General features: G+C 36.8%; 2 protein-coding genes across 4 annotated transcripts in view; one reads left to right on the top strand and one right to left on the bottom strand.

The window, feature by feature from the left end:
* Positions 1-16: 16 nt before the first annotated feature.
* LOC106173891 (uncharacterized) lies at positions 17-2,535 on the bottom strand. Its single transcript, XM_013555217.2, has 2 exons — positions 2,205-2,535; positions 17-1,025 (listed from the first exon to the last, which is right to left on the bottom strand). Exons 1-2 carry the CDS (start codon positions 2,329-2,331, stop codon positions 613-615), a joined length of 540 nt encoding a protein of 179 aa, XP_013410671.2. The 5' UTR covers positions 2,332-2,535; the 3' UTR covers positions 17-612.
* A 545-nt stretch (positions 2,536-3,080) lies between these two features.
* LOC106173852 (uncharacterized) overlaps positions 3,081-13,937 on the top strand; it is an 18,306-nt gene continuing 7,449 nt past the window's right edge. For 2 of the 3 annotated variants that reach the window (XM_086998919.1, XM_086998918.1), the window contains exons 1-24: positions 3,094-3,872; positions 4,204-4,374; positions 4,625-4,706; positions 5,100-5,277; positions 5,452-5,619; positions 5,883-6,029; positions 6,338-6,397; positions 6,671-6,785; positions 7,014-7,093; positions 7,295-7,459; positions 7,718-7,859; positions 8,043-8,153; positions 8,370-8,542; positions 8,734-8,879; positions 9,159-9,401; positions 9,877-9,993; positions 10,178-10,277; positions 10,719-10,865; positions 11,206-11,390; positions 11,662-11,730; positions 11,948-12,124; positions 12,390-12,557; positions 12,774-12,928; positions 13,577-13,688. In XM_086998919.1, coding sequence (XP_086855045.1) covers positions 3,380-3,872; positions 4,204-4,374; positions 4,625-4,706; positions 5,100-5,277; positions 5,452-5,619; positions 5,883-6,029; positions 6,338-6,397; positions 6,671-6,785; positions 7,014-7,093; positions 7,295-7,459; positions 7,718-7,859; positions 8,043-8,153; positions 8,370-8,542; positions 8,734-8,879; positions 9,159-9,401; positions 9,877-9,993; positions 10,178-10,277; positions 10,719-10,865; positions 11,206-11,390; positions 11,662-11,730; positions 11,948-12,124; positions 12,390-12,557; positions 12,774-12,928; positions 13,577-13,688 — 3,704 coding nt within the window. In that variant the 5' untranslated portion in view covers positions 3,094-3,379. Of the gene's footprint in view, positions 3,873-4,203; positions 4,375-4,624; positions 4,707-5,099; positions 5,278-5,451; positions 5,620-5,882; positions 6,030-6,337; positions 6,398-6,670; positions 6,786-7,013; positions 7,094-7,294; positions 7,460-7,717; positions 7,860-8,042; positions 8,154-8,369; positions 8,543-8,733; positions 8,880-9,158; positions 9,402-9,876; positions 9,994-10,177; positions 10,278-10,718; positions 10,866-11,205; positions 11,391-11,661; positions 11,731-11,947; positions 12,125-12,389; positions 12,558-12,773; positions 12,929-13,576; positions 13,689-13,937 lie in introns of all 3 variants that reach the window. The other variant, XM_086998920.1, reaches the window with a different exon arrangement.

Below are 13,937 nucleotides of genomic sequence, written 5' to 3'. Positions count from 1 at the left end.
AATATGACAAAACGTATATTGTTGAAGAGCTTTGTTTTCTTTCTTTGCCCCAATTTTTGAAAAGTTCCGAGAACAGCCAATGCAAAAACCCATATGAACAGCTGCTATATATGGCTTTGTGAGAGAAAAGAGATACAAGATAACCCACTGTCTATACACTGGCAATATGTACAGTTAAAGTGTTGCCATCCATTCCCAACATCTGCTACTACTTCAATTGTTCGCTATAAAATGAGGTAGCACTAATCTGTGCAGTATATCGAGTAAAAGACAGAATGTTACCGACAGGTTTACCGTTCCTCAATGAAGCTGTCTCGTCTACTTAGGAGTCAACGGTTAAGTGGTGTGCTATTTATATTAGTTTATTCTTTGTAGGCCTAAATGCGTCTTAACAGCAACGTTTACAAGAGAAAAAGAAGTGCTTAATCGGAAAACCTCGCTTCAATCCACTTGATTAATTTTAGCGTAATGTCTTGGAGATCACATTTCAAAGTTCGTCTCTCTTGCAGCAGCACAATGGATTGCTTGTTATACTTTCTTTCGCTGAAGTCGATTTGTTTCTTTGTAAAAAGCTGTAACCCTGCGTTTTGCGTTCCATGCTCCACCCTAGCATTATCCTGTCCCCTCCTGCCTCAGTTGCGGTTCTATCTGAGCTACAGAATCCGGCACTTGTTCTTGTTCTTGTTGGGTACCTTCAGCCGCCTGTTCCTCCAGGCGTTCGTGAGGGGACACGTTGGCAGAGCGTCTTCTACACAGAATGAATAGTTTGCCTTTGGTATATATCAATAATCCGGCCACGATGACCAGCACGACAATTGCCAGAGTAGCCAAGACACTGATTGTAGTAACTGTGCCCGTTGACATCCCGCCATCCGTCAGTTTCTGGAGTTTGGTGTCGTTTTTCTGGCCTATCATCCCTGCCCCCAAAGTCCCGTTATCCGGTGCCACGGTAAAATTACCGGAAATGTCCACCGTGACTGTAGAATTGTCAAAGAGCGTGTCGTTTTGCTGATCAACGGTCACATCTGAAATGTTGCAAAATTTATTGAAAATACAGAAAGTGCAAATAATGAGATTTTTCATTTGTATCAAATATTGAAAACTATTTAAGTAAAGGCCGTATGTGCTTTCAAAATATTTTTTAAAAATATTATTTAATTTTTGACAGCCATGAAAGATAAAACTTGATGCCAAAAACCTTCAAAATTACGCAATTATCATAGACAGACAGACAGACAGACAATGTGGATTATTATAATTTTTTGGTGTTGTTGTAGGCGTGGAACCACGCTCAGTTTTGTTAAGACCAGAAACATTCAGCTCTTAAAATGAAATTGGGATTTTATTGTTTTTTTACGTCCCGTTCTGTGTAGGAAATGAGAACAAACGTATATCCCGTTATAGATTTTACAGACCAAGTTGCCCTTTATCTTTCCCCAACAAAAATGTTTTACAATTTCAAGGAAATTCAGTATTTGTGGGTAGTGTAACCGGTCTCTACGTAACAAGTTGTATGAACTTGGCGACCTTTCTAACGCTCTGCGCATGTGTTTCCCGGTTTGCTACAATGCTCAGGATCCATGCTGAACCAAAACAAAAACATTGAAAACGTGGTAACGGGTAGCGTTGGTAGCGAAACAGTTCATTATAATTGGAATTTAATCTTGCGGTAATATTGCTTTTTAAGGAGTGCCTAGCCAACAAAACAACAAAGGTGTTCTTGGATTTCATTTATAATACCCAGTACTCGATGCCCGTGTTTCCCTTCCGATAAATTAATAGAAATGTGATGGTCAAAGTGATAACCAAAAAGTACATTAGTCGAATTTTCTTTTGCCTCAGTCCTGATCAGTCACAAAATCTATATGGCCCATTAGTAGTCTTGCGAATACGAACAGGCTCTAAATTTAAGATACAACGCAACATACACTGTGTATCTAATTATTATATTAAAACATGTTTTTGCTCTGTTTTAACTCAACTAAAACAATTGGATAAAATATTTTAATCGCTTAAGCTAGAGATACCTAAAAACCTTCAAGATGACATGAATTAATCCTTTTCACTGTATGATAATATTTTGTTTTGGCAAGTGCTGCTGAACAATTGTCTCTGAGAAGATGATTTTGACCCATTTGTCTGTTTGTAGAAACAATATCAGATATAAATAAACCTTCAGTAGAAGAAATTAGAAAATGTCTTACTGTTGCTGTCTGTGGAGACTGTTGTCGTGTTCTGTCCGAGTATCACCATCAGAGAGGGAAACAACATCAGCACTTGCAGAAATAATCCAGAGATGCAAAAGCAACTTCTTTCCCAATACAACGCCATTTTGTCAAGTGGTGCACCACCACCAGTAGAGAGAGGGTATTGTTTCTATGGTATCTGCCTTTGACCTCTTGCCGCTTACCGACAGACTTAAACCCCCCTACAACGACGCTCGAGTTTTCCTCGAAAATGTTTCATTGTAATCCCAGGCATGAATTTCTGATAACCCAAGGGCAAGAACCCTTTTCTGAGAAATGCTCTTTATGTTAGAAAAAGAAACTTCTTAAATGGAAAACACTAAATCTTCTTGGTAGAAGGAACAATTATTCATTGGCTCTTGGTCAGAGAACGAGTGAATATAAATTGAAATATGAACACAAAGGCTTGAAAACTGTAAAAGATTTTATTTTGAAAATATCCTTTTTAGACTGACATGTTTGGTGAAAATCATTGCTCACATATTCTAAGAATTATAAAATTATTGGTTCCAAGAACAGATGGGCTCAACCAGTTTTGGCAAGACAACGTTTGCGAAAGGGATTGCACAAAAGTTCAGAGGTTGGTTGCCGAGGCAACGCGTAAACAAAACAGTATCGCGTGGCCCGTCTGCATCCTGCATCGAATTAGCTAGGATTTTCAACTTCACTCAAAGGCGTCGGTTAATTAATCTATATTACTCACTCAAAAGATTTATGATACTTGCATCACATCTACTACAACTTCTGTTATTTGGGAAAACAAAAAGAAAGCCAAGATTATAAGAGAATAAACAATTTGTTAAAATGCTTATAAATATGCAGAGAAATCGGGGATCGTGAACTCAGTGGAAAGTAAGAATTAATGGCTCATCTTTTCTCTCGCCTATAGAAATGTTGAAAGTTACAAAAGATTCATCTCTATAGATGATTCTAATGATACGCAGAGACTACACGGAACAAAAATAATTAATTGACGGAAGATTTCAACCATGTGCACCTTGATAAAATTAGTCGTGCTAACAGTAGACTACGTTCCCGTATTTTTATATAAAGACGGATGACGTCTACATAGTTGCTATAAAGAATACTACACAACGTCATACTACACGACGCACGTGCTCCCGCCTCAAGTGATGCGCTTACGTCAGAGAGCGCGCGTTTTCACACAGGAATCCATGTGGCACGAAGACGAAGCAGAAAAACAGGAGGCCGACAAAATGGTTTGTGAAAACAATTCAAGACGAACAATTCGAAAGAGCTGGAATTGGGTGGTAACCTTATCCATAATCGTAACCTGCCTCTTCGTGCCATACGAGGCCGCGTTCTGCAACGAGGGTGGCAACGCCATAAACCAAGTGCAACTGGCGGTGATTTACATCTGCGATATAATTTTTGTAGCAGACATTATTCTTCACTTTCACGCCGCCTTCGTAGCCAACGGAGCTGCTCTATACAAGAAAGGGAGGAGGAAAACATTCATTGTAGCGATTGTTCTTGACCTGATGTCAGCATTTCCCACAGATCTTTTTGTTTTCATCATCCACTCCTCTACACCGGGATGGCATTTGGTGGGACAGTTAAGAATGAATCGACTGCTAAGATTTTACAAAATACCTTTGTTTTTTGGTAATTACGTGATTATCATTCGCTTTTTTTTAATGCTGTATTTGTTAAGTATTTTTTAGTCTCTGTTTCCTAGGTACATCTTTAAATACATGTATTGTTGAAATTATACCAATAATTAAAGAATAATGTGCTAGAGCCATTTTGATGTCAATTGGAACTACGATGAATATATATGGTATGTTCAATTAGGCTTACGTATCAATATTCAAATTAAAGTAACTTTCATGGGAAAGGGCAGTGCTGAAATGTATTTTCCGCAATAGAAATATTATTAGCTGTTAGAATATTATAAATATATCAATTCATTTGTCACACTTTTACGCCACTGCAGACCGAAGAGAGTCGGACTTGAGCAGCAATGCCACAGCTACCCGCCTTATGAAGTATACAGCGATATGTGTTGTGGTGACACATGTGGTAAGCTGCGGCTGGTATGCCCTTAGCTGTGACTGCAGGCAGCTGCTCCCACACTGCCAGCCTGGGAGCTGGACTTCACAAACTGGTAGGGAATGAAACAAAACAAATTAATATGACTTGTGTACGATGTAACATATCTTCAGTTCTTGTTATCTACACTTGGCAGAAAATTAAAGAAAACGTTTACACATGGGTCTACACATTGTGAATGCCAATACTAATTGTGAATAATATCAATTTTATCATAGAACCTTGATGTTGCCGAGGTGTATTAATTTAACTTATTTTCTGTCAGTTTTTCAAAATTAGATGTGTTTATGTTTACTTCTATTTAGACTTCAACATCACAACCATGGGGCCATTAGGAGCTTATGTCATATCCCTGTACTGGGGAACAGCAACTGTCACATCCACCGGGTGAGCGGCACCAATACGTCATTTATACTATTCACGCTTCGAGCATTCTTTCATTCTTTCTTTCTTTTTTCTTTCTTTCTTTTTATTTATAATCTTCTAATTTTTGTATGAGTCTGAATTTTGATCTTTTTATCTGCTATGTCGACAAATGTTTTTCATTCCAAGCGGTCATCAACGAATTTGATTTCACCGCAGGGAACGAATTCGCTTATTTTAAGAAGTGATTATTAAATAAGTATATACATTAATTAACATATTATTAATATGAATTCCTTTAATTGATCTTAATCTTTTAAAAATCTATTATTTTTGCCCCTTCAAATTTCCTGTTTCCTTCCTATTATCAACCATGAACATCAGAAAAGAAAGACATTCCATTAATGACTATTCCAGATACGGTGATGTGAAAAGCGCCACTGTGTTGGAGAAATGGTACTCCATTGCTGCCATGTTGGTAGGTATTGGAGTTTTCTTCGGCATGTTGCTGGAAGGAATGACATCTCTGATAACAATATCTGATGCCAGAAGAGCACGATATCTACACAAGCTAGCAGTGATCAGAAGTCACATGGTAAGAACAATGCATTCAACAGATCCACGTATAAGAAATACCAAGAATGTAAGAGATGAAGGCTCATGGTTGCATATAATTCTCTGCATGCGTCTTTTTGGTCTTTTATTTGTTCTTTAAACTGTGTAGTGATAATATACAGACGCAATCAACTTATTTTACTTACTCTCCTAGGATGAGATGTCTATATCGGAGTCACTGAAGTCTTTGGTTTCAGCCTATTACAGCCACGCCTGGGAAAGACAAGGCCGACCCGGCAAACACCTCTGCCTGTTCTCAGATCTACCGTCCACATTTCAAGCTGAGGTTGCCTACATAATTAATAAAGACATCATTAGTAAGGTAAAACGGTTTAACTTATGACTGTTCGAATTGTTTGTTTAACTACTTTACGTCAAATTATTCTACCTGCAAACATGCGTTTAATGATGATAAAGTAAAATTTTATTGAAGATTGCATAAATCAGTATTAACATTATCCTCTATCTTTTAATTAACTATCAATTAATTATGTATTTTTTGCATTTTTCTGTATTTTCTTCAATACCCTGTGATATTGCAACTATAATATTATATGCACAATTGATAATGGTCAACATTTTCAGGCGCCTATTTTCCAAGCCATGTCTCCTAGTTTCCTGCGGAAGCTTTCCCTGCACATTGAGCCAGAGTTTTATCTTCCTGGACAGACTATAGTGAGTTTTGGGGAAGTGGGTCACTCCATGTACTTCATTCTAAGAGGAGAAGTAGAGGTAAGTCCATGGAAAGGGTAAGTAAATAATCATGTGGATAACAATACAGTTTTGCAGTAATTCAATGAACTATTTTTTATCATGAAAATTGAAATGAAGTACAATGCAAAGGCTGTATACAGAATCAAAGTTCTTTGGATAATTTTACAAGACTGGCACACACCATTCAGAACCAAAACCATGCCATCAAGTGGTTTTAGAAAGACCTTTAGAAAATTGCTATCTTTATAAATTGATGTTTTGGAAGCATTTTTGGGAGTGAAATTGATCACTGTTGTGAATGGCCATTTCCCCCTCTCATTCCACAGGTGGTAGGGTCAGACGGAGATGTGATGGGAACACTCAACCAGGGAGCAGTGTTTGGAGAGGTAATTAGTACATGTATATGCTAGAACATACCAGATTACTAAACATGCGCAATACAGATGACTAATCTAGGGAATCTGTTTCTAGGTCCATAATGGAATTTGAGATAACATGAAAAGTTTGAAGAAATGATCATCTGATCATGATGTTTTTGTTCTTTCTAACAGTGTGGTGTTAATTTAACTGCTATTGACTTTTGCAATAATAATGATGATAATAAGATGACTGAATGATAACCTCTGAATATGATCAGTTAGTTCAATACACAATTCCAGGTTTACTTGGTCTTTAGTGTCGTCAGAACTCACACAATACGAGCTAAAAGTCACTGTGAAATAGCTGTCCTGAAGAAGAAGAAGCTGCTTGAAGTTTTGAGTTTATTTCCTTCAGGTATATACAGCAGTACATGTAGTTCTTCATAACACATCAATAGGCATGCTGTACAAACACAAAGAGGTAATTTTATTATAATGCATGCAATGTATCAAGGGGATTGTCCGAACTATATCATGGAAAAATAAGATATAATTGTTACTGCTCAGATAATATAGAGGTGAGTTTCCAGCAACCTCTTACCTCAGGGTCAGATATGTAGGTCTGATTATATATCTCTTATAGCTGGACCTGCATTGTATGAGCTGGCTGAGCAACGGTTCAGAAAAGCTGAGAAGAATTTTAGAAGACAAACTATGACAATGGTAACAGTTCTTTTGTTTTTCTTTCCTATGCTACTAGTAGTAGTTACTTTTAACCGGAGGTCAAAATAACTAATTTACTCATTCATAATTATAAACAGCCAATTAACATATTTTAAAATTATTATGACTTCAATTTAATTTCCAATTAATTACTTTATCATGTATTTCCAATTGGTTCTATGACAAACATTTTTCTTCTAGGCTACATCTTGTATGAATATAAAACAGAGACTGGCACCAAACAGAAGATCTTCCATTCACATACCAGCAAAGCTGAGGAGTTTCTCTGTTGTAGAGATGCCCAAAGTGAATCTAAGTGCTGTGTCTTTAGAAAAAGAAGAATCAAATATGTCTGTCAGTAGTAAGGTATAAAAAATACTCTTAATTTTAACTTTACAAATGATTCTAGAATTTATATATCTTTTTAAAGGGATCAGAGCACACATTGTAAGGATGTTCCCGAACCAAGTCAAGCAGGTATTACATAAAGGTGTGCCACTTCCAACAATCAATATCCTCACCCGTTTCTACTCATTTGTTTGGCATAGCCAGGAAGAAAACATGTTTGCTTTGTAGACTTTAGAAAAGCATTCAATACTTAGCCATTTTCATAATTTGTTTCAGAGAGGGGACATATGGCATGTTTTACATGGATGTTACATCAACCCTAATTGCCGTTTCTCTAAGGTTTGGAAGTCTGTGGTTGTCATAGTTACCATCATCATCAGTTTTCTCTATCCTTCTCTGGCTATATTCACTACAAACGGTAGGAAAATAGAAAAATTCTTTTAAAATTAATTTTCTATCTTAAACTTCACCTTCAGAACTGGCATTTACAAAACATTTCTGTACATTTTAATAATTATAATGGTTTTGGTACCAAATTGATAAATTTGACCATTTAATTATTTTAATCTAAAGTTGCTCTCATGATATGACTTTGTTTCAGATTGGCATACAGAAGACATCATTATTGAGTTGGTCTTAACTTACCTTCTGGACATGGTGCTGATAGTTGATATTGTGATCATGTTTAAGACTGCAGTTCACACCCCTCATGGTTAGTAATTAACTGGTGACATGACAGTCTGGATTTGGAATTCACACTGAACACATTAATTTTTTTAGTCTGACCATGATGTACATGATGCTGCTTCATACTGAGTATTTAGAAATCTGTTGGAAATTATTGGGGGTACAGATTGTGCTTTTTTAAAATATTTCAATCATGGATTCTTTGTAATCACTTTGAAACTTCTGTTGTATTCCTCTTCAGGGCTACTGCTTTCATTGAAAGCTGTGCAGAAAGTTTATATTGAAAATGGAGCCTTTTTCCTTGATCTCCTGGCTGTTTTACCAGTAGAAGTGTTCTGTGTGTTAGGATGGCAGCAAAACCACTGGCTCATTTTTAGAATTTTACGGTTAAATAGGCTTATCAAGTTTTGGAAGGTAAGTTATATTATCTCTTAGTACAACAGTATGGGGCACTTACATGTATGACTCATTCAGTTCTTTGGAGTTGTAAAGTATCACTTTTTTTCAAAATGTTTTTATGCATTGTTAATGCAACATGTTTGTTGATAATAAATGATATATTTTTCTGACATCTTTGTTTATGAGTAACCTTTGCTTCAATCCAGGTTCCTCATTATTTCCACACAATGGAGAAAGGGTTGGAGTGGTCCCTCTCCACCCTGAGGACATTGAAGCTGAGCCTGTACATCTGTCTGCTCACTCACTGGTGTGCCTGTCTCTGGTACCTGGGAGCTTGCAGTGTTGGCAATGGGTGGGTTCTTAGGCGTTGGCTGCTGTCTGTGACTTAGGGGTTATACCATTATGAAATTTATTACAAAAAAGAAACTAAAAAGAAACATTTTTGCTTTGTTCAATAATTGAAGCAATGTGGTGAGGGGGAGGCAGATGAAATATCATCAGAACCATGTGAAGGAATTTTGATGGTGGGGCAATAATGAACATACTGGTATTGGAAAATATAATTTCACTCAATGAATTATCATTCAAAGATTGGAAAATAACTTTGATATAGATTCTTCTACTATTCCAGTTGTAGTGAAGGTTCATGGATAACTACCAACCAGAGCTGGTCAGACCTGCCTCTCCCCCTCCATTACCTGCTCTCCCTGTACTGGGCAGCAGTGACCATGACTAGTACTGGGTATGGAGATATCACAGCTCAGAACGCCACAGAATGCCTGCTGTCTGTAGTTGTCATGTTGGTAGGACTGCTACTGTATGGCTACTGTGTAGCTATTATTGCTGCATTACTGGCCAATGCTGATGTTGCCAGGTAAGATTTCAGAACTATTAGTGATGTATGGCTACTGTGTGGCTATTATTGCTGCATTACTGGCCAATGCTGATATTGCCAAGTAAGATTTCAGAGCAATTAGTGATGTATGGCTACTGTGTGGCTATTATTGCTGCATTACTGGGCAATGCTGATGTTGCCAGGTAAGGTTTCAGAACTTGCACTGTTAATGTCTGACTACTATCATGGCAGACCAGTGTAATTGTTGCATGGTTGCCATTTTATTTGAGAAATTGGTGTACAAAGATTTCTTAATGATTTCTTATTGATCTTTGTAAAGATTAATTAATTAATTAAGTGTTAGAAAATGATGTAACAATGTTTCTTAACAATAATAAGATTTTAAAAAGAAACAACATCAGTTCATTATAAAATACTATTACTGCATTTTGCAAGACATCATGCCATTTGTAATGAGCACATTTTCTTTACTTTACTTTATTATCTTTGAAAGGGTTGTGTTTCAAGAGAAGCTGTTTGCTATCAAACAATTTATGGCAGAGAACCAGCAGACACCTGTTCTACAGGAAAGGGTGATCAACTACATGAGCATTCTCTGGGGAAAATATAGGTATGTACCATCTGTGCATTTTTAATGTCCCTGTGCTATCTTACTCTTTTCTTTTATATAATTTGTTAATACCATGTACACTGCACACATTTTATATCTTTTATTTACTAAATCCAGTACCTTCATTACAACTATGCTTATTCTCATTATCTAAAGTGACTCAGTAGTGTGATATATATTTCAGGGGCAGCTGGATCCCCAGCTTTAAGCCACTGATTCATGACTTACCTGCTGTGCTGCAAGAAGACATAGGAATGGAAGAAGTTGGGAACATTCTGAAAGAGGTAAAGTATCAGTATGCTGCATTATTCCTCTACCTCAAAGACCCCATTCCCATAGATTTTAGATCGATCTATCCCTGTGGGGAGTCTCACTAGATTACTGTCAGCTTAGCCGGCTTAAGCGTCTGTCCCGCCTACTAAAAGCTGTAAGGGGGTAATTTAACATGGTGCGTGCCCGGCTGAGTGCAATTTAGCGTGAACCCCCAGGGAGTTAGGTCAATCTAAATCTCTGGATCGATCTACAGGTAAATCTCTGGGAATGAACCCATAGAAAATAGGTTTATCTGCAGCATGTCACTTTTTGGAGGAAAGTGATCATTTATTGCAAATTAAAACCCAACAGGCCAGTTTTCTAACTTCACTCCCCCCCCCCCCCCCCCAAGCCCTTTTGCCTCAGAACAGACAATTGCCACACATTTATTTTTTTAATTTTTCCAATCCCAGGCTCCACTGTTCAGATACCTGGACCTGACCTTCCTGAAGATGGTGGCATCCAGAGTCGTTCCGTACCACTACAGTCCTGGGGAAGTGGTCATTTACTGTGGTGATGTGGGCAATGAGATGTACTTTGTCAGGAGAGGGCACTGTGAGGTACACATATATATATGTTGTCTCAGTGAGAGAATTCAGCCTAGATATAAAAAGTCCATCATGTCCACTGCATAATAATTGTTCACTTACTACTTAAAACTTGCTATGAAAGAGTTTTTTCATGGTATTTAGGAAGGATGATAAAATAAGTAAATTCTTTACCTAAAGACTTAATAACATCAGCCAAACATGATGTTTTGGTCCACCACCTTTGCAACTTGGTCACATGAGTGGTGATTTTGCCATGCAATCTGTAGCTCAGGATTTTAGGTTGGAATCAAAGATCTGTGATAAATACTTCATGGTGCAATGAACTATATGTTTCTATGTATACATATAGGTATTATCCCAAGACCTCAGTCAGGTTCTGGCCACAGTGTATCCAGGTGATTGTTTTGGTGAAATGGGAATGCTGTTCAAAGAGAAGCGTACTGCCACAGTGCGTGCTGTAACTCACTGTGAGCTGTTGATGTTGACCAAACCAGAGTTAGATCATGTACTGCATGATTTTCCAACACTTCTTAGGTATGACAGCTGGTAACATAAAACCGTTACACATGTACCACATGGTAATATGTTTGAGTAAGTATGACATATGAACCATGTGTTTTGAATAGATTTATATTATTTTTAAAAATTGCACATTCAATGAAAGATACAGTACATTTATGTACGGTACATATATGTTTGAGCTGTCTTTTTAGCTATCAGAACATTTATTTCATAAAGAATGGAAATGAGAACAAAACCAACTTGACACATTATCATATGTTATGTTATGTTTTTAATCTTTCAGGCAGTTTCAAGATATTCTCAACAATGAAACATTGTTAAAGGAACTGAGGCAGAAAGCACATATGCATGAGTGAGGTTTCTTTGGACTTAGATTTATATATAAATCATGAGTTGTTGATAGATATTATATATCATTTTGATACAGTCTGTGATAAACATCATTCTTACATATTTTCTAAACTGATCATGCACTGGATATTAAAATAATAAACCTTTGCCAATTTTTAGTTATGAAAAAAAAAGAACCATCATCAAAGAAAAATTCTATCAATACTTTTCTCTTTTAGAAACAAAGAAGAACAGAAGCCCACTAGATGCCCTGAGCAGCAAGTAACAGCAGAAAACAGTAAATCAGTGAAAGTATTTAAGAAAGTGATGGGTGATGGCACACCCAATGTTGAGTACCTGCATTCCTTCCAGATGGCAACCCCACTGACTAGGATAGCTGCTTGTCTGCTGATGAAGTTAGTAAATGCATGAAGTGTATTGTTTCTCATTTTGTTTTATAATAAAAATAATAATCTACTCATCTACTCAGTAATATTACACATGGAAGTGAATAATTTTATTAGTCTGCCTTTTAAAGATGCCAGTATACATTTAAGATTATATATGATAATTGTTTTATTAAGTATGATGACTAGCTTTTGTTTTTCAGCCTTGTGGCAGGTCTAATATCTGATATAAAGAATTTGCAGTTGTGTAAGTGAATTTTTACTCTCTTTTCAGTTGGACATTTTTACCAAGTGGTCAGTTACTGAAAGTCTGGGAATGCCTCCATGTTCTTGTGTCTGTTGCCACAGCAATAGTACTTCCTATACAGGGGGCTTTCTTCTATAAGTCTATCCTGGGCTGGGTGATTACATACACACTTGATGTACTCAGTTGGATTGCCATGTAAGTATATTATACTGGTATAACTTTGATTTAGACTAAAATCTAGACTAACAGTGTTTAAATTATTAAAAGAACATACGTTTCACTTTTGCAAAAAGATGTGATAAATCTGTCAACAAGCTGAATTTACTCTTCACTGAACATAATTTTTAACAGATTTATTGCAATCCTTGAGGCATTTAAAAAGACAGTACAACCTTGTTATCTTGCTTATAGGTATATAGGCCTCCATACTGCTTACTACAACAAGAAAGGCTGTCTAGTCAGTCATCCTTTAGCTACAGCCAAACACTACTTCACTACTAACTTCCTGCTGGACTTAAGCGCTGTTTTACCTTTAGAAGCCATTCCATTTTGCCTGGGATACCAAGGTGTGGCACACATTTAGTTATAGATCTTATACCCAGATAGCAAACAGTGGTCATCTAATGTACTAGTAAGTAAAGTCCATGGCCCAATGTTGGGTAGGGTAGGGTAGAGTGTACCACATGTCCGGAACCGCACAAATTTTAGATATAAATGTAATTTAGAATTGGGCTCGAAATACGGACACCATTGGAAACTTTTAGTTATACGTTAGGTAAAGTCTAAAGAGGCAGAGTAGGCTTGTTTACTATTTTGATTAAGAAGCCACTGATTAAGATTTCATGAAGCCATTGTCTTGGTTGGATACTAAAGGGTGTACCTGAGCAGGCAACGAGTTCACATTAAAAGATGGAAACAGGTTATTATTGTCAGAGTTGGTTTTCCTCTGTAGCGATTTAGACGTAACGATTTTTGACCACGAACCTGGTAGGTTATACTAAAGCATTATCCTAACTATAAGTTTCCAACGGTGTCCGTATTTCGAGCCCAATTCTAATAAATGTCCCCAACACACAGAGCTACATTGGGATACCCATGGCACCCTTTTACCAGTGTTGGACCATTTATTTGCATAATATTTCATTAGCGTTTATTAGTCTGAATGAGAAATTGATGTGCACCATTTGCTGAGATTATATTGCAATTTGTTTCAGATCTGAACTATCTAGTTTTCCTCCGTCTGAACCGTATGATCAATATTTACCACCTCTCCTTGGCATTCTCACATCTGGAACAGGATATCAGAAGAGAAGTGGGCATTATCAGGTACAACTATAAAATTGGTATTACTTTACTAAAATATTTTGTTGTCATTTTCTTTTATTGGTGAGCACTGTTTCTGTTTCTCAAATTTATGACATTATCTGTATTGTTAATTCCCCATCATAACTCCCCTGCATTGATACCCCCCATTTGTGTTTGAAAGATGATTTAAAAGATTGGTCACTTTTTATTTACTGTAAGATATTGAAATGAAGAATTAATGTATATGTCAGTTTTTTACCAGTGGAGAGC

This window comes from Lingula anatina, chromosome 1 (genome assembly GCF_051362555.1).
Source record: "Lingula anatina isolate TDL-2025a chromosome 1, LinAna3.0, whole genome shotgun sequence".
Classification (NCBI taxonomy): domain Eukaryota; kingdom Metazoa; phylum Brachiopoda; class Lingulata; order Lingulida; family Lingulidae; genus Lingula; species Lingula anatina.
Note: the sequence above shows the minus strand (reverse complement) of the source record. Positions and strands in the feature narration are given on the sequence as shown.